Genomic DNA, 20,663 nt, shown 5'->3' on the forward strand with positions numbered 1-20,663 from the left:
ACAGCGGTTTTAAAAAAAAACCATAGGGCTGGGAAGGTGGCTCAGTGGTAGAGCGCTTGCCTTGCATGCTCAAGGCCCTGGGTTCGATTCCTCAGCACCACATAAGCAAAAAAAGAAAAAAGCCGGAAGTGGCGCTCTGGCTCAAGTGGTAGAGCGCTAGCCTTGAGCTGAAGAGCTGAGGGACAGCGCCCAGGCCCAGAGTTCAGGCCCCACGACTGGACCAAAAAAAAAAAAAACCCATAAACATGCACTTAAAAAAAGACAAAATAGTTAATAAACAGATGAAAAATGTGTTGCCTCATTAGTAACCTGATGAATGGAAGTGAGAGTAAAATGACATCTCTTTATCTATAACCTTTTAAAAAGTCTAATTTTATCAGACTGGCAAGGAAGTAGACAGTATTTTCATAATCTAACAGAAGCGTATCAAATATAGAAAATGATCTATCACAATCTAGCGAAGTTAATAATAAGTGAACACTGAAAGAGGGTAATTTCAGTTGAAATAATCCCAGGGTTCTAAATCTCACTTTACACTCTGATGGTATAAGCTGACAGTATCCCATAATCAGTAAAATAGCAAAAACCATCTTCAGAATTTCTAAATCCCTTTATGGGGTCAATATTAACCTTGCTGAGAACTATCATCTCAAAGGATCCATCACACATGTGCATAGACGATATGTTCCTATAAGCACTGCTCACAATAATAAGGGATTAGAAATAATGTCCAGAAAGGTGAGCAAGAGTAGGAATTTGTAATATTTATATATATATATATACATATATATGTACACACACATACACACACACATACACAATAGGATACCATACTATAGCTATGACAATACATTGTCAAAATAATTTGTTTCTTAAGCTCAGTAATGGACATTCTAATATTTGTTTTATTATAATTCTTTAAAACTGTACATATGCATAATATATGTAGTTCATAATGTTTCAAAGCTAAAAAGTTTCTAAATGATGTTAACAACACGTAACAGCAGACATAAAGATCTGCATTAAAGGCCATAATTTTGTATTTTTCCTTGCCTAATGTTTCTATCAGTTGTGAAAGTACACAGAAATGAGTGAAGCTGCTGGCTATGAAGTGCTAGCCTTTCAAACCTCACAATATCTTTTCAGTATTTTTTAATTTACACTCATCTTGTATTTACTAACAGGATGAGAAAACAGGCAAATACAAGGTCAAATAAAGATATATAATCTTCATAGTTGGGAAAAATAGTATTCTCTCTCATATTTTTTGTAGGAAAAATATGTGAAACCATATTGCTCAACGCTATACTTGTATAATAATCAAAGTTTTATAAAATGTATTCTTATTCATTATAATAATTTTACTGAATGTTTACTATTTATCAGACTCTAGAAATAAAAAGATAAGTAAAACAGCTCTTAGAGAGCTTGCTTTCCAGGAAAAAGCAGGTATGTGTGTGGGAGAGGACTATGAGTAAACTGCTTAGAATAATTAATAACACAATACAGACTTAAGAAAAAAAAGGATGCCTGTAAAACTAAGGCACAAATAGATTTTTTTTTAAAAAAGTCTACATCTTATATATTTATGATGAATTTTCTATGCAGATTTGGGAAGAAATTCCAGCAAAAGGAATCAAAATAACATGAGCCTGGGAAGTAAAATATAAAATATGTGTGATGGGATAGGAAATGCATAATAGGTTAGTTTGTCTAGTCCTCCTGCAGACAAAACCACAGAAGGATTCCAAGCAGATGAAAAGATTTCATTGCAAACAAGATCAGTGGAATGAAAGGGAGGGGTGCAAAATCTGGGGAGATAGCAACAAGACAGAAAATAGCTGAAAATAGGGTAGTCAAAAAAGAACAGAGAGAACGGAAAAAAATTACAATTATTTGAGAGGAACAAAAGTAGTAATGACAAACTGAATAAAGTAAGTGGAAAGAAAATAGATGTCACTAAAACGAAGGCACAATAGTATAGACAGGAATCAACAGAAGATGGTTCAAAGTAAAAGATTATTTCCTTATCTATTTTTTTGAGACAAGGTCTTGCTATGTAGCTCAAAGCTTCAACCTCATGATCTTCCCCAGTGATAGCATGACAGGTTTGTGGCACCATACCTGGCTAAAAATAAAAGATTTCCAAGAAGGGAATAATATAAGCACAAGTAGAATACAATAGGTAATCAATCAGTCATTGGATGTGACAGTTAGGTCACTGGTCTATCTGCTGGCAGTTTCAGTGAAAGGGTGAGACAGAAAAAGGCTAACTAAGGCAGATTCAATGGGGAAACTGTTACATAGTTGCTATAGAGATAAAGGATAGTTGCTTAGATTAAAAAAAAAACTTGTATTAAAGATTTACTGTGTCCTATATACTTGAAAAGAATCATATCTTTTTATATTACCAAGAAAAACAAATCAAGAGTTAGAGGTAAGAGGCACTAAGAACTATCCTGAGATGGGAAGCTAGTTTATATATGTAGTAGCACCAATTTACATAATTGTGTCATTTTTCTCTTACAATGCCCCCCAATAAAAGAATGCAACTAATACAACATTTTGGGTTTATATATAAGGCTATAAAAGATACAGAAGAAGAGTAAGGGAAATGGAAAAGAAAGGTGAAGTTGGGGGCAGGGAGGCAGATGAAGAAAATACCAAGGAATTTGAGACTACGTATCAGTAGAAAGGAAATTAGGAAAATATCAACTTCAGGTAGATAGAGTAGGATTTTTAAAATTCATTAATAGAAGAGTTTAAAGTAATGATAGGGCCAAAATGGGACATGAAACTGAGTATAAGAGGAAGTTGCTCAAGTGGTAGACAACCTGCCTAGTTCAATCTCCTGTATCATCAAAAAATACTAAATCTTAACTTAGCCAGGTGCTGATGGCTAATCCCTGTAATCTTAGCTACTCAGGATGCTGAGATCTGAGGAGTATGGTTTGGAGCCAGCCAGCTTGGGGAGGAAAGTCCAAGAGACTGTTATCTCCAATTAAGCCCTAAAAAAGCTGGAAGTAGAGCTATGGCTCAAGTAGTAGAATGCTAAGCTTGAGAGAAAAAGCTCAGAGGCAGTGCCCAGGCCTTGAGTTCAAGCCCCAGGACCATGGGGGGGCGGGGGGGGGGAAGGGGGACTGACAAGTCATCATTAAATGGGATGAGGTCACACATTTACTAAACAAACTTAGATCTACTGTCTTAATTTCAATACCATCCTTACTGTTCCCAAATTGCCTGTTCTTCATAAGCATTTTGATCACACTTTTTTATAACTATGTAATTCCTTGTCTTATTAAACATCATGTGAATTAATTTTGCCTTTCCTTAATGACTTTACTACATGAGTTTACTAATGAATTTGCTATAATATAGAGCACAATGTTTCTATAGAAATAGAAAATTTCTTTTTAGATTTCCTGTGACACTAAAAATACTGGGTAACAAAACCAGAAACTTTAATTTTACATATAATATTATGTAAGAGTAGTTTTATTTCTTTTCCATGAATTAAATTAGGAATTATGGCAAGTCTTTCCTAATTCCTAATACTTAAGAACAGTGGCTAACTGAAAGTTCTATGTATTACTGAATTCTTTTAACCCTCTAATTGGCATTGAAATTTACTACTTCCTAAAATCATTATATGAAGAAGTTTTTCAGCTGGGAACTGGTGGTTCATGCCTGTAATACTAGCTACTCAGGAGCCTGCTAAGAGGACCATACTTTGAAGCCAGCCCAGGTAGGAAAGTCTGAAAGACTTTAATCTCCAATTAACTATTAAAAAGTCACAAGTGCAGCTGTGGCTTAAGTGGTAGAGCTCTAGCCTTGAGAAAAACTTAGGGACAGCACCTAGGCCCTAAGGACTGACACACACACACACACACACACACACACACACACACACACACACACACACACACACACACACACACACACACACACACACACACACACACACACACACACACACACACACACACACACACACACACACACACACACACACACACACACACACACACACTACTTAATATGAACTACTATGCATTTTTTTTTGGATAGTTTTGTAGAACAATGACAAAAACTCCTAATGATCATTACCTCTTTCTTGGCTTCTTTTTTAGGATCATAATCACTATCATTTCCATCCATTGGATGTGTTTCTTCCATATCATCATCACTGAAAGAAACAAAGAAATAATACTTAATTCTCTTTCATTTTATTTTATCCCTGTTCTCTTACCAAACTGTCATGTACCTTCTAATTTTACTAAATATTCTTTAACAGAACAGGAACTTTCATTGTGATGATGAATTTGCAAATTATATTTTACACTGTTTGAAACATTTATTCTTTGTGACGTAAAGAGTCATTTTAGCAAACATTTCTAGCTAAAAAATAAAGCTAATCAATGGAAAAGAGATTTAGAAAGACACGTATTATGAGAAAGAGAACATATACAATTTGATATAATACTAATTTTAGTTCTCCAGTTGGAGTATACAGACAGACAAAAGCCAAGAAACAAACTGAGTTCATACCACCAGAAAGACAATTACAATAATGGGAACTTTGGTTCCACAGAAATATTTCTCCAATACTAAATATATTCACTGAATATACCAACAGTAAAAAAGCATTTATGATTATAGTCTAGAGATGAAGGAGAATTCTCACTACTAAGACTTCTAACCACTTGGCTCAGCCTGTGACAGTAGAAGTACTTAAAGTACTGGAATAATTTTTTTTCTTTATGGAATATTAGCAATTCAATGCGAAGTCCCTAACAATGTAACTAAATTAAGGCATCCAACCTACCTGTCACCCTGATTATGTCTATTGGCTAGTTTACGAGCCTGTCGATCCATTAAACTTGTCCTAGAGCGAGTTTTTTTCCAAGAATAGTAATATTTTACAAGGCTTGCAATTGTCTTATCTGGAAGCTTAAAAAGAAATCCTGTTAATATTAGCAAGTTTTATTCATAAACTGATTAACAAGATATATAATTGATATTCTTTGATAATAAAGACAAAAATGAAAAATACTTTAGGGCTACCTTATAAATTATGAGCTAAAAAGGTGCTGTACTCCAATACCCCAATGTCACTGGCACATTTGAATTAATATTACTGTTTGCTCTGAGGAAAAGGATGATGTCATGAACTAACTTTGAATGGCCTAACAAGTTTCTAACCATGTAAATATGCATTTTCCTTAAAAGGCTACTCAATTACTGCCTCTAATATAAGTTGGAATTTTTAAGCTATAATCAAATTCACCATATTAAGTTATAATTTAGGATTTTTACTATCGTTGCTAAGTTGTACTGTGAACTCTAATTCTATAACATTTTTATAACCTCAAAGAGAAATTCTACACCCATTAGAGGTCATTCCCTGTTCTTTCCTTCCCCCTTCCCTGGTAAACACTAATTGACTTCTGGTCTGTGAGGATTTACCTACATATTTCATGTAAATGTAATCATATAATATATGGCCTTTTGAATCTGGCCTCTTTCACAGAGCATAATGTTTAAGAAGTACTTTCCATTCTTACAGTATTTTTTTTAAATATTTGGACATATTCAGGTCTTAAAAATGGTAAATAATGTAAATAAGAGTTTAACTAAAGTCTTTGAATAAAGTGATTAATGATCTTATTGGCAAATTCCCTACCCAAAATATTCTCTTCAATTATGGAAGAAACCTAGATGTATTTGTAAACATCTAATTTTCACTTTTGATTAAAATGCATTAACTTCTCAGATTTGTATCATTTTGACACTGTACTAAAATTTTAAGAATTAGAAATGTAAAGCAGTGATTCTAATCACCCTCACCCACAAAAAAAGACAGCATTACTGAAATTAATACAACCATTTTTAATGGGCTTTCTAAAATAAACATGATTTTAAAAAGTGGACTTAAAGTAGGAAATAAAATTCTACTATCAAAAAAGTGACATTCAAAAATAAAGTTGAAAATATGATAACCCTGGAATAACAAAACTATTACATATGTAAGTCAAAATAAACTAAGAAATGAAGTAGCACATGACTATCATGCACCAAAAACTGTATACAATACAACCATATGCAAATATACTTTGAAGTACTCAAAAAGCTTTTTTAAAATAAAGGGTAAAACCAGTTTTTTGTATTTAATAATTAGGAAATATTCAATAAGATATCATTCAGGAATGAAATCACAATAAGACCAAAATTACCATACCATTTGCTGAATCCTGTGAAAGCTCTTCCCATGAAAACTAAAGGCTTGTTCAAATAGGACTTTATCTTCCACCGTCCACTCATCCGGAAAGGGAGTGAAATTAGGGAGATCAGCAAGTGACTTCTCAATGTTATGCTTATGCCAGAACAACATGCCAAGTGCCTTTGAAGAGAAATCATTCCCCTTTCGTTTCAATCGATTTATGTTCCATCATACTTAAGAAAGTTAAATGTAAATTCAGTTAAAAATTTAAGCCTATGACTTCAACTCAAGATACATGGACAGTTTAGGGCTTTTAATCAGGAATGTCCAAATAGCAGACCTTTTTTATTTAAATCAAGGCTTCAGAACAGAAAATGTATATACATCCCATATGTGCTGAGGAAAAACTGAGCTGAAAAGTGACTTTAATTTCTAAAGTAGGTTTCTAGGGTTACACTTTTACCTATATCTACTATTTTTCAATGTGTAGGGGAAATGTTAACAGGAAAATATCCAGTACATCAGTATGTGAATGAAACCCATACTTAAATAAAACTATCAATTATAACTCAACACCAGAAATGCTCAGTTGAGACACAGAAGGAAATTATGTAAGTTTTAACTTTTTAGAAATGTATTATAAGCTGCAATTCTTAAAATTTAATATTTTATCACATATATTTTTAAAGATCTTTTTTTAACCTATTGTATATAGAATTACCAGAAGGCATATAAATAACTTCAATGACTCAATTGCCATGTTACAAAAAAGCCTGAAGCATCCTATTTACAAAAATTCCATATTTCCCTCTCTATTATAATAGGAATTTATCATTATAGGTTATTAAGTATCATTTAAGGATACACTTTCATTCTTCAAAAGGGATACAGCATATTAAAATACTAGTGATTTTCTGTACTTTGGTAACAGACCTTTACATAAACATGAAAATGAACACAAACAAAAATGTTTTGAGGGGCTGGGAAGGTGGCTCAGTGGTAGAGCGCTTGCCTTGCATGCAGGAGGCCCTGAGTTCGATTCCTCAGCACCACATAAGCAAAAAGAAGTGGCGCTGTGGCTCAAGTGGTAGAGCGCTAGCCTTGAGCTGAAGAGCTGAGGGACAGTGCCCAGGCCCAGACTTCAGGCCCCATGACCGGACCCCCCCCCGCCAAAAAAAAAGTTTTGAAAGAATAATTTTTCCAAATATACACTAAACAGAAAAACAAGGTTTAAGAACAAGATAGACAAATCAAAGGCTTTGAAATCCACAAATAACTTGTGTTTAGATAAAATAATATGTAATTTCATGAAGTTTGTCAAGTTACTAAGTATAAAGTCACTTGATAACAAGTTTATAGAAACTTTATCTTTTTTAAAAAATTTCACTGATAGTAAATCTAACTGTTTTACTATTAGTTATGATAAAGTTGAAATAATACTTAGTTGAAATTATGTAAGAATCTCTACTTCAAAAGCAGGGTACATATCTCTAGTGCTAGTAATTTGGAAGATTTAAGCAAGATTACTTGAAACCAGGAGTTTGAGGCTCCCTGGGCAATAGAATGAGACTGCATCGCAAAAAAAAAAGATTGTCTACATACCTGTTCGACATTGTAGCCATGTTTCTCCTTTGCAATTGCAATATATTCATCCACTGCAATGAAAAAAAAGGTAGATAATTATTTTCTTTAAATCATTTGCCCAGGACTGCTTTTTCTTTTAAAATGGCAAGATTACATAATTTCTTATTCCAGGGATAAAACAACAGCCAAATTATCTTCCATTCACAAAAAGAGAATGATATAAATAGGACTAGAAGCTCACATAATTTGAAATTTTATTTAGTATCTCTAATTTTATTTAAATCTCTAAGATCATGTATGATGTATTTACTAAATTTGATGTTGCTGTAATTAGTTTTGTATACTGAAAAAGACCAAACTGATTACACAAAATTACAGTGTAAAATACTAATTTTTTTTTTTTTTTTTTGGGTGCTAGGGCTAGGGCTTGAACTCAGAGCCTGGGCATTAACCCTAAGGTCTGCTACAGGTTTTTTGGTGGTTAATTTAAGAGTCTCATGGACTATCCTGCTTAAGCTAGCTTCAAACTTGGATTCTCAGATCTGTCTCCTGAGTAGCTAGGATTACAAGTATAAGCCATTAGTGCCCAGCTAAAATGATTTATTTTCCATTAGTCTTTTTTTGAACCGACTCATGTTTTAAAACCCTTTTTCACTCTTAAAAGTTGGTCTAGCTACAATCTACTAGGACTGGATTTTCTGTTTGTTGCTAATTTTCTGATTTGGTTGAGTAATATAAAATTTTATATCTAGTTTCCTCCCTGTGATAAAACAACAGTATCTTCCTTGTATGATTAAGGGAATTAATATACAAAAGTACTCAAGGCAGCACTAGGCATTTTAAGTACTTGTCAGTATTGACTACTATTATTGGTCAGTACAATTTAATAAATGAATGTGTTATTACAACAACTACTGCTAAAAATAGCAACTTTTAAAAAATAAATTCTATTTTATCTATTCTAGTTTAAGCTTTCGGTACAGAAAGTCCAAATACTACATTTTACTTAGAATCTGTATCACTTAAATACATGATAGGGCTCAATATATACCAAGTTTAGCAATAGTATCTTATAGTTGTGTAGATAGAAAACTAAACAATACCAATTGACCAAAGGTTCTCAACTTTGGCTATGTGTTAGAATCAGTGAGAGAGCCTTAAAAAATAAGATGCTTAGGCTTCACCATTGAAAATATAGATTTAATTAGTTTGAGATAGACTATACATTAGTGCTTCTTAAGGCAATACAATTGATTCCAATGAACAATCAGGGTTGAAAATCATTACCCTAGTCCTTCAGTGAACATTCCACATGGAAATACTAACTTTCCAGATTTTGTTTTTGATTTTGCTAAGAAATGCACCATTGAATAAAACAAGGTCAGTTTGTGAACGAAATATTTGGAGGTAATATAGACTGAAAATCAACAGTATCTTTTCAGATTTTCAGTATACAGTTCCAAGCCCAACTATTTCATGTTTCCTATCAGGAATGCAGTTTTAAATTTTAGTTCTCTATTTTATTACTAAACATGATTAAATTTACTATGCACATGATATATAGGACATTGTTAATTTTCCTGAAAATAAGCCATAATGAGACATCTTTAAGATGTTAGTAAATATATTTAAAAAACAAGCTTATTTTATATCCACTAGAATAGCTGCTCAGTGTTGTTGCTATTGTTATTTAATAAATTTAATGACAACTGAATGGAGGGGTGGAATCTTAGTGCTGTTACCTGCACGTTTCCTATATCTGATGTGCCGCAAAGGATCAGGTCCGCTACATCACACTGAAGTCTAAAGCCACACCATGATTCAAGAAGTGCATGATCAATGATCCAGGAGGTCTCCGTCCAGAAATGGAGAGCACAAAGTTGACCTGATGGCTGCTGAAGTCAGTTCTTTCCCCTTGCCTCTTTAAAATGGTAATGATAGTGGGCTCTTTGAAGTTTGAAGGTATTCTTTTACAGCTTCATAGACTGAGGAAAAGCCTGTGTAGATGTCTACATAGTAACTCCCTCCCCTGCTTGAGGACTTAAGCAGCAATGCCATCAGATCCTACTTGTTTTTCATTCTTCATGTGCCAGAAACAAATTGGAATGATCAACCCACTATCTTTCAAAAGGAAAAACATTCTGACATAATAACCTCTATTAAAAAGGATTAAAAACTTTATGAGCCTCTAAAAGATTCACAAACAAATATATGGAACTTGCTGATAAATCTCTGTTGACCTAATATTCAATCTTAGAAAACTTACATTTGGCATCTGGGACAGTGTGATAGGGAGACCATACAAGCATCCCTCCATTGTCTTTATCTGTATACTTTGTTGCACCTGGGGAAAAAAATAAATTACTTTGAGTATGATGGGTTTTATTCACATTCAAGGAAGTATAAGGTAAATTTTATTTTAGTAAAATACCTGCAAAGACAAAGGACAGAAAAACAAAGAGAAGAAAAACATTCACAGTAATGATAATATCTTATTTATAAGAATTAAGGCCAGGTGCAGGGGTTCATGCTTGTAATCCCAGCTACTCAGGAGATGGAGATCACGAGGTGTATGGTTCCAGGTCAGCTCAAGCAAAAATTAGTGTGACTTTATCTGAACAAACAAGCCAGGTACAGTGGAACACAGCTACTTGGCAGGCTGCTAGCAGGAAGACCTCAAGGATAGTCCTGGGCAAAAAGCAAGACAATCTGAAAACCTAACACAGAAAGGGATGGGGGCATGGATCATGTCAGCAAGTACAAGGCCCTGACCTCAAACCCTAGTACATACATACATACATACATATATACACACATACATGCATACATACATAAACACACACAGACATAAAAAAAGAAAAAAGAAAATTTGCAAATGCTGATGGTTGGCCACTTTAAATGTTTCTGAAGTAAATTACGTATTTCTACTTCTTGACAGGGTAATAAATTTGACCTAAGTGTCTTTAATATTACTTAGGGAACAAGATTAAACATGCTTTTTAAACTAGAGAATGCCACAGGCATTCGAGATACCTCAGTTTACCTCATATCTAAATGGGTCTAGAATGCTGTAATTTTAGAGTACTAGTGTTTGCTTTCATTTAAAATTTTATTACTCAATAGGTCTGTTTTTTTAAGCTTAATTTTATTACATTTCCTGTTTACACAAATATTCACTCTGTATAGGTTAAAGGCAAAAATAATGCCATTTAATTTTAATCGGAAGGTACACTTGAGTCTAGACATGTAATTCTCAGTCTAGAAGTATTCTATCATTTCCTAACGTATTTCTAGTATGTTAAAATCTAGAATGTCAGAAAAACTCAACTCTGTATGAAAAGAAAGCCTGACACAGCTACCCAGGTACAATTATATATTTGTAGGTATTTAATTTTAGTACTTGGTAGTCTTTTTCTTGTTTCTACCTAATTGTTGGCCATAAGTTAATTAACACTAACAACAAACTAAGCAATGCTCCCACAAGTTTTTATGACACTTTTTTTTTTTTATGAATATGTAGTAACATTTTTTATGTGTGTGGCAGTCCTGGGGTTTAAACTCAGGGCTTGGTTGCTGTTCTTGAGCTTTTCTGCTCAAGGCTAGTGCTCTACCACAGGTTTTTTTTTTTTTTTTTTTTTTTTTTGTAGTTAATTGGAGATAAGAGTCTCTTGGCTTTTCCTGACTCGGCTGGCTTTGAATTGTCATTCTCAGATCTCAGCCTCCTGAATAGTATTATAGGTGTGAGCCACTGGTGCCTGATTTGTAACCTACTTTTATAAGTTAACAATAGCTACTACTAATGGCCAGAACCCAAAACTTATTCCTTTAATGTATTAATTCTGAGGTTAAATTATGATTGTTTATAAGTTTACAAGGCATTTGGAATAAAGAACATACATTCAGGGGTATAAGGGAACCTACTACAATCTTCATACAAAGTTATCAGGCAATAATTGAGTGCCATTCAATGATGGATTTGGTTTTTTTGGTTGCTATTGTTTGTTCTGCTGGTCCTCCAGCTTGAACACTGGGCTCTGTCCCTGAGCTTTTTGCTAAAGGCTAGCTCTCTACTACTCGAGCCAGAGCCACTTCCAGTTTTTTTCTGAGTAGTTTATTGGAGATGAGTCTCACAGGAAGTGGGACTGTGGCACAAGTGGTAGAACACTAGCCTTAAGCACAAAGAGGCTTAGGGACAGCACCCAGGCCCTGAGTTCAAGCCCCATGACCACCACCACCAACAACAAAGAGTCTCATTCCTGCTTGGGATGGCTTCAAACCTTGACCCTCAAATCTTAGCCTTTTGAGTATCTAGGATTAAAGGCATGAGCTACCAGCACCTGGCTAATTTTTTAAAGTCATCATATATCACTATGTTCAATCAACAAACTTAAAGAATCATACTGTATTAGTAAAAATTAGATAAAATTATTTTAAATCTGTATTTTATGGTAAGAAAAAAAACTAAGGATGGAGAAAAGAGTAAAAAGAATGTTATCTAAGTATTAGAAAACAGTAATTACAAAATAAATCTAAAAGCAAAATGTTTTGTATTTGTGCTGTATCTTTAAGGCAAAAACAGGAAATCTGAATCTGAAAAATGTAAATGATAAGTACATACATTAACTGAAATTTATAGCTAATGGAAATAGATTTTGAGACATCCATTGAAAATTTTAATTTGGCAGGGTATGGTCATACGTGCTTGTAATCCCAGCACTTGGGTGTTAGAAGCAAGGGGATCAGTAAGTGAAAGGTTAGCCTTGGACTATACAGTAAGATACTGTCTCAAAACAAACCTTCAATATTAGCATGGGATGGTGCCACATACTTGCAATGCCAGCACTTACTAGGCTAAGGTAGGATGATCACAAGTTCAAAGCTAGCTTAGACACTGGCAAGTTTAAGGCCAGTCTGAGCTACATAGCAACTTTGTCTCAAAAAAAAAAACCCAACCAAACAAAATGACAACAAAAACACAACTAGTCAACCAACCAAAAACCCATGTATAAAAGAAATACGTATTAACCTATATATATAATTTTAAACATGTAATAAAATACATAAATGTAAAACAGCCAACCCATTCCACAGAAATTAGAAATATTATGTAAAGTTGACTAGAAACTAACATAATAAAATCTAAACTTCTTTTAACATGAAACTGATTCTGTACAATATACTGTGACAATAAGTACATTTAAATTTAATATGAAATACAATAAAGGTTTCCATTAAGTCTCAACTCTTAATGTCATGCACAATATAAACTATTTCTTTCCACCTTATTCTTAGATTATAGGAAGTTGGAACTGAAGTATCATATGTCCTGCCTTCAAAACTTTAATTAGGGGCTGATCTCTGAAACTGGTATCTTAAGTTTTAGTAGGTACTAACAGCTCTTCTAACATGGGAGGTTGCAAACAGTGTGGAATGCAAAGCTGTGTGATAGCAGATAATGCCTAACTTCAGCATTTTACAATGTCCTTTCCCTAATCCTCCTAATTCTGAATGCTAACATTTTCTATTATACACGTGTCACCCTAGGTCCAAGAGATGAATGATGCTTCTAGGAACTGAGGGATATTTTAATATAATAGTTAAGTGTAAACTATAAAGCAAGATTCTTAGAATTTTAATCACACATCATAAAGTTTGCCCCCCTGGACAAACCTACTTAATAAGTCTGTGTCTCAGTAGTCCTCATTTCTAAAAATTAGAAGACACAAATATCTACTTTACAAATTTACTCAAAAATTGTATGAATCATAAGCACTGAACATATGATGTTATTACTACTAGTACATGGTTATAGAAGGTTTACTTGTTTTTTTTTTCTTTAAGTTCCCTTCTTACTCTGTCCTAGAAGGGCTTTTTATTTTTGGGCCAGTTGTGGGGCCTGAACTTGGGGCCTGGGTGTTGTCCCTAAGCTTCTTTGGCTCAAAGGTAGGGCTCTACCTTGAGTCACAGAACTACTTCTGGTATTCTGGTGATTAATTGGAAATAAAAAGTCTCTCAGACTTTCCTGCCCCTGGGCTGGCTTTGAACTGTGATCCTCACATCTCAGTCTCCTGAGTAGTTAAGATTATAGATGTGTGAGTCATCAGTGCCCAGTTTAGAAGGGCTTTTTTTTTCTATCCCTCATCAATCTACTAACTAAATGAATGAAATCCCACTGGGTTATAACTCAGATGGCTAATGTCCTCTTTTACCAATTATTTTAAATAAGAGACTGACTAGCTAAAATCACATTTTGAGAACTATTTTATAACTCAGGTCTGTTTCCTTTCCTATAAACAATTAGGAGAAAGCACTATGACTTGTACTATTAAAAACAGTTCATCTATGCCTTAACATCTTTTTTGTTTCAGTAGCAGGGTTTGAACTCAGGGTCTCAAGCTTGTTCGTTCACTTGGTTCAGGCTCTACAACTTGAGCCACACTTGTAGCCTAGCTTTTTACTAGTTATTTTGAAGATAGAATCTTCCGGACTTTTCTGCCCAGGCTGGCTTTGAAACTCAATCCTCTGGAACTCAAGTCTGCAGAGTGGCTAGGATTACAGGTGGGAACCACTGATGCAGGGCCCTTAAGATGTTCTGCATCCAGTGTTTCACACTTCGCAGTATAAAAGGTCAGAATAAACACATACTTAAAGAACACAACCAATGTTATTGTTATCTATTGAAAATATCCAAGATTAGACTTCAATACTGTCTGATATTCAGAAAAATCACTGAGAATCTGACTCACCAATCAAATAACCAAGCTTCAGAATTATCTTCAAGTAAAAAAGAACACAAAATTTAGATTGTTACCATAATTTTAAGACTATATAGTAGCATATCAGTTATAAAACTGTTCATTTTTTATATAAAACATTTAAAAGTTTAATCTCTTTGAAATAATTTAGATCTCTTAACCAAAAGTTCATCAAACAAATTTATACATTTCTGGGCACAACCAACTACTATGAAACAAAAATATAACTTGATTAGGTTTAAGCAGCAAAGTGCTTGTTTAGCAAGTACAAGGCCTTACATTCAAACACCAGAACTGCAAAAAAAAAATCCATCTACATAAACATATTAATTTAGAAAGCTAGGATTTCTATAGAAATAGAAAATTTCTTTTTAGATTTCCTGTGACACTAAAAATAAGGGCTTCAATGTAGTAGATGAAACAAATATACTCAATGAAGAAGGGAAAAGATGTTTAACCTGTTTTAATTCTACTACTTATAGACTAGACTTTTCATACTAAATATATAGGCTTCAAATTGTGGTAAGCAAAGACTTCTCTAGGGGTATAGGAGCAGGAATAGGTTTTAAGACTATTTTTAGATGTTCAATTTTGCTATTTTCTTTTCCAAGACAATCTGCCTGAAAACTCATCTGCAGTATAAGTTACATAGGAGTGTCTCCCTATCTGAGGCTTCACTTCCCATTGTCAACTGTGGTTATAAAATAGTAAAGTGGAAAACCCTAGAATTCTTAAAGTTGAAATTGCATATCAATCTGAGTCACATCATGTTATCTAGAGTCCCATTCTGTCCTGTCTGGGAGATGAATCTTTTGTCCAACAAACTCACAATGTAAGATTTATAACTTGGTTATCAAATCAACTGCAGTGGTATTGCAGTGTACATGTTCAGGTAACCATTACTTAACAATGGCTCGAGTGTAAGAGCAGTGATACTGACAATTCAATATGCCAAAAGGGAGCTGTAAAGTGCTTTCTTTAAGTGACATGATAAAAGTTCTCAACTCAAGGGGAAAAAAAATTAGTATGTTGTATGGTCATTTTATTTCTGTCACTTGTCTTTAACAAATACTTTTCTCTTTAAATAATTTTAAAAGTGGGCATATTTCTTTATTTCAAATTTAAAAATTTTATAACCTTACTCACAGCATTATTAATGACTACAATTTTAATCAATTATGCATGAATTCAGGACAGAGATTTAACATTTAGAATCTTATGCTCAAAAGAATATATATTACCAAGACAGGTTGGACATATCAAAGTATCAGAAGGACTGGGAAGGTGGCTCAGTGGTAGAGTGCTTGCCTAGCATGCAGGAGGCCCTGGATTCGATTCCTCAGCACCACATAAGCAGAAAAAAAAAAAAAAGCCAGAAGTGGCACTATGGCTCAAGTGGTATAGCTCTAGCAGTGAGCTAAAGAGCTGAGGGACAGCACCCAGGCCCAGAGTTCAAGCCCCAGGACCAGACCAAAAAAAAAAAAAGCAGAAAAGTTAGGTAAGATCACTTGGAAGATAAAGATTATGTGGGGCAAATGCATGGAAATGACAAGAAGGAAGAGTGTAAACTTGCATAATTTTAAGAGCCTACTAATGTATTTTATAAAAGGCACTATTATACCATAGTATTTATATTTAATTGGCTGTATTTTAAACAAGAATAACACCTTTGCTTCACAGTACTATTTTTTAATATACCAGAGATTATATTCTTCAACTATTTAAGCTGAATGGAATAACAGATGTTAACTTTATTTCTTCAAAATTCTTTTATGGGTACATAAACAAAATATTTTGAAAACCAATGCTTCATATACATTAGTTTTAGTCTTGTGATAGAGTTAGTATCATTTCCTTTTAATGAATGAGAAAAGTAAAGCATAGAAAAGTCACATATTTCTTTTCTTTTCTTTATTTTTTGGGGGCCCGGTTGTGGGGCCTGAACTCTGGGCCTGGGCACTATACCTCAGCTCTTCAGCTCAAGGCTAGCACTCTACCACTTGAGCCACAGTGCCACTTCCGGCTTTTTTCTTTTTTTGCTTATGTGGTGCTGAGGAATCAAACCCAGGGCCTCATGCATGCAAGGCAAGCGCTCTACCACTGAGCCACCTTCCCAGCCCCAGAAGTCACATATTTCATCTAAGGTGACTATGCTACATTGGCTCCAAGACTATAATCCAAAAACCATTCCTCAAGAACGGCACTAAGTAAAAGGAAGTCATAGCCACTCAGTAAAAGAATTAGTAAGCAGTCGAAAGGTAGTCAGAAATTCATTAGTAAAACATAAAGACATTACTAAAAATGACCCTTAAGGTACTCTCTGAGCTTTAGTAATTAACATAAACTTCAATTTTTCTCATCATTCTGGAATGCTCAATTTCTATCATCACTACTGTCTTTCTAATAAAAATATTCCCTACAAAAATTGATCCTACATTCTTATCATCATAATCTTGGCATGGGAGGGCAGACATTTGGAGAATCCTAGCTCCAGGTCATCCTCAGTAACAACTCAAGATCCTATCTAAGTAATAAGCAAAAAAGGGCTGGGGATGTGGCTCAAGTGGTAGGTCAACTGCCTAGCAAGCACAAGGTCTTGAGTTAAAAGCTCAGTATTGTCTCTCAAAATGGATTGAGCAGTTTATAAAAGATGAAATGAAAAGGAAAGAGCTTAGCTGGGCACTGGTGGCGGAAGCCTGTAATCTTAGCTACTCAGAAGGCTGAGCTCTGAGGATCCAGGCTTGAAGCCAACTCAGGCAGACAAATCTGGGCAACTCTTATCTGTAATTAACCAGCAAAAACCCCAAAGTGGAGGTATTGCTCAAGTGGCAGAGAGCCAGTTTCAAGAAAAAATTAAAATCCAAGCAATCGTTCAAGGCCCTGAATTCAAGTCCCATTACTAGCACACAAAAAAAGTAACTGTTTTTAACTGTTCTTGGACTAAAGATGTTAAAAATAAATTAAATGAATTTTTAAAATGTGTTTATCCTTATTCTAATAAAGAATATCAATTATAGGATGAATAAACTGAAAATACTTTATTCTTGAACCTGTTGCATGGTTCACTTTATTGTTAAACAACAAAAACTGTTTCATGATGCTATAGTATGTGCAAGTTGTTCCAGCATGAAATCTGGCTCTTAGGAGGTCACCTCATCAACTTGTACACGGTTTTTTTTCTAGGAAACCAATACACAAATAACCCTAATGAGGAAAAAAGCTAGGTATGTTTATTAACTTAAAAATCTGGCTACTCAGTTCTAACATGGACAAAAAACTTTATTAGTATATAAAAAGCAGAGTATCAATGACAGCACCAGGTCAAAAAGGTATAAATACACTGGGAATCATTTCATATATATGAAATTTAATCTTTACTGAATAACTGCCATATGCCCAGTCATTTCATCCTGGCAAGACTTCCATGAAATAGTTTGTAAGGCTAGGGAAATTGAGGTTTGGGGAGACTAAGGACTTGCTCACAGCACAAAAATAAAAGTTGAGAGGGGAATTAAGTTCCATCTATCTTAAAGCTGAGGTATGCTCTTTCTAAATGTCAAGCTAAACCTGAGGCAGAACCATGTAAAAGTGCCATTCACCTCCCAGTCACAACAGTAAGGAAAATTAGCTTCACTTAAGCCAACCAGTACATGTGCTGAGTCTCTGAATAAAATGTACTAATAGTTGTGCCATTCTGAAAGTAATCCAAACCTAGTGGACACTTGTGTATCACTGTTTTAACCTACTGAAAGAGAGACTGCCCTAACAATCCTTTTAATCTTCATTATTTTACCCTCCCTAGGTGGGACTGGAGGAACTACCAGACCTCTTTAAATGGCTGGTAAATACCATCTTATATTGTCCTAATGGGAAGGGGGGGCAAATATTCATCTATATTCTGATAATTAATTATACAGGCTGCTTCACTCAAGAAAAAAAGCCCCATTAAATATCTAACATCGAACTCAAGACAAAATGTTACTACCGCAGACAAATATAAGAAAGTGGGGAAGGGTTTTTAAAGCTTTCAGAAAGCCTGTATTACAGAAGATCTGGGTGGCAGGACACACACACACACACACACACACACAAACACACACACACACACAAAACTAAAGAGGGTCTGGGTCGGGAGAACACAAGAACACACACACACTACTAAAGAGGGTCTGGGTCGGAAGAACACACGAACACAGACACAGACACACACAGACACAGACAGACACACACAGACACACAGACACACACAGACACACACAGACACACACACACACACACACACACACACACACACACACACACACACACACACACACACACGGTTCTGAGGGTCCTGCAGGGCGCCTCCATATGCGGAACTCTCGCCCAATCCCAGCGCAGGCTGAAATCCCATGACCGCCAGGGAGCCTGTTTGGAGAAAAGTAGACAGGGAGCCCGCAAGCTGGGTTGGCAGAGGACGCTGGAACCTGGCTGCTCCGGGGAGAAAATGTCTCCTTGGCAGCTGCAGCCACCGTCTTGTGGTCTGTCTTCCCAGGGCTGGCTTGCGAGCGAGGTGTGCCACTGGCATCTCCCTCTTGCCCCCACCCCTTTTCCTTCTCGACTCCAGCACTCTGCAGACATTCCACAGCCGGCCAAAGAAGCCACACCGCCTAGCCAAGAAAAGGGGGCAATTCCTGCCGAGCAGGGGAGCGGGGGTCGGCAGGGCTGGCCTTGGAGTGACAGCCACCTGGGCGTCGGCCGCCCACCCTGCAGGGCGCGGCCGTGGGCTCCCAGGGCCTGGAGTATGTCTCCCCCGCCCCCTCCCCCCAGCCCGCACACGTTCCACTCCAGCCCTCGGCTTCCCAAGCCGCTGGCTGCGTCCCAGCCCTGGGAGTCCCGCACTCCACCTAGAGCCGCCCGCTTCTACTCATCCTGACCCCGGATCCGGGGGCAGCAAGGCGATGATGGCACCAGCAGCAGCCAAGTGGCTTCCAAAAGGAACCATGTTAACCTTGCAAACGCACACATCTGCCCACATGCCCTCTGCCATGTCACTGCCCGGCCAAGCCCGCCAGCCTCCCGGCCCCAGACGATGCTGCCCTGCCCTGCCCTGCCCAGCCCGCATCCTCCTCCCAGGTCCCCCCACCTCTGGATCCCTACACCCGCGTTTCCCCCCCCCCCCGCCCCCCCACCCCACCTTCACCCCCGAAATCAAGCCCAGAAAAGGAGAGATGGGATTTTCCTTAAGCAAATACAGCTACCTGGATCAAATTCGGGGATCCGAGCTTGGTATTCAGCTCCGACTCTCATCCCAACATCTGCAAAGCAATGCCAAAAATAAAATAAAAATAACAATAAGAGGAGCGAAGAAGAGAAGAGGAGGAAATAGAAAAAAAAATGTTTCCAGAAAAGGAAGAGACACTTAATTTTTAAAAAAAAAATGTATGTGTGTATATTTAAAAACGCTGCGGGGAGCGGAGGAGCGGCGGTGGCTGGGGAGGTGGTAACTCCGGGCACTCGAGGAGATGCAGCGGTGGGGGCGGGGAGGGGGCGGGCGGAGGGGGAGGGCGGGCGGAGGGCGGAGGCGCGGGGGTCGCGGGGTGCCGCGGCACTGCACCGGGAGTTCGAGGCTACCGCAGCGCCCGGGCTCCGAGGGTGGGGAGGGCGGGCGGGCGGGCGGGCGCGCGGCGCGGGGAGGGAGGGGGCTGGGGGAGGGGAGGGGAGGCGGGGAGGAGTTCGAGGCTACCACCGTGCTCGTCGTCGCTGCTGCAGCCGCTCTCGGGCTCCGAGTAGTGCAGCCCGCCGTTGGTGGAGGAGGCGCCGCTGCTGCCGCCGCTGCCCGCCGGGCTCTTGGCGCTGCCGTTGGCCGAGCGGCTCTTCCCCAGTAACTCGGGCCCTTTCTCCATCATGCCGGGCATGGTCGCAGAGGGGAGGGGGGACAGGCGAGGGGAAGAGGCCGGCGTCGGGGCGAAGGGGGAGTCGGGCTTCCGAGCGCGGGCGGGAGGGAGAGGAGGAGGAGGAGGAGACGGCGAAGGAGGAGGAGGAGGAGGAGAGGGAGGAGGAGGAGGAGGGTGTTAATATGGAGCCGCCATAACCGCTCGGGTCCGGCGGTAGCGCAGTCGCCT

General features: G+C 37.2%; 1 protein-coding gene across 7 annotated transcripts in view; it reads right to left on the minus strand.

Moving 5' to 3' along the window:
• Rcor3 (REST corepressor 3) overlaps nt 1–20,650 on the minus strand; it is a 52,273-nt gene extending 31,623 nt beyond the window's left edge. For 3 of the 7 annotated variants that reach the window (XR_011376320.1, XM_070041565.1, XM_070041566.1), the window contains exons 1-7: nt 20,285–20,649; nt 19,800–19,856; nt 10,071–10,148; nt 7,823–7,875; nt 6,239–6,400; nt 4,826–4,950; nt 4,108–4,186 (exon numbers count right to left, since the gene is read on the minus strand). Coding sequence is in view for 6 of the 7 variants with exons in the window: in XM_070041565.1 (XP_069897666.1) it covers nt 4,108–4,186; nt 4,826–4,950; nt 6,239–6,400; nt 7,823–7,875; nt 10,071–10,148; nt 19,800–19,856; nt 20,285–20,456 (726 nt within the window). In the remaining variant the exon portion in view is untranslated. Of the gene's footprint in view, nt 1–4,107; nt 4,187–4,825; nt 4,951–6,238; nt 6,401–7,822; nt 7,876–10,070; nt 10,149–19,799; nt 19,857–20,284 lie in introns of all 7 variants that reach the window. The other 4 variants (XM_070041564.1, XM_070041562.1, XM_070041567.1 and 1 more) reach the window with 4 other exon arrangements.
• Between the last annotated feature and the right edge of the window lie 13 nt (nt 20,651–20,663).

Source organism: Dipodomys merriami, unplaced genomic scaffold (genome assembly GCF_024711535.1).
Source record: "Dipodomys merriami isolate MVZ:Mamm:240054 unplaced genomic scaffold, mDipMer1.0.p SCAF_31, whole genome shotgun sequence".
Lineage (NCBI taxonomy): Eukaryota > Metazoa > Chordata > Mammalia > Rodentia > Heteromyidae > Dipodomys > Dipodomys merriami.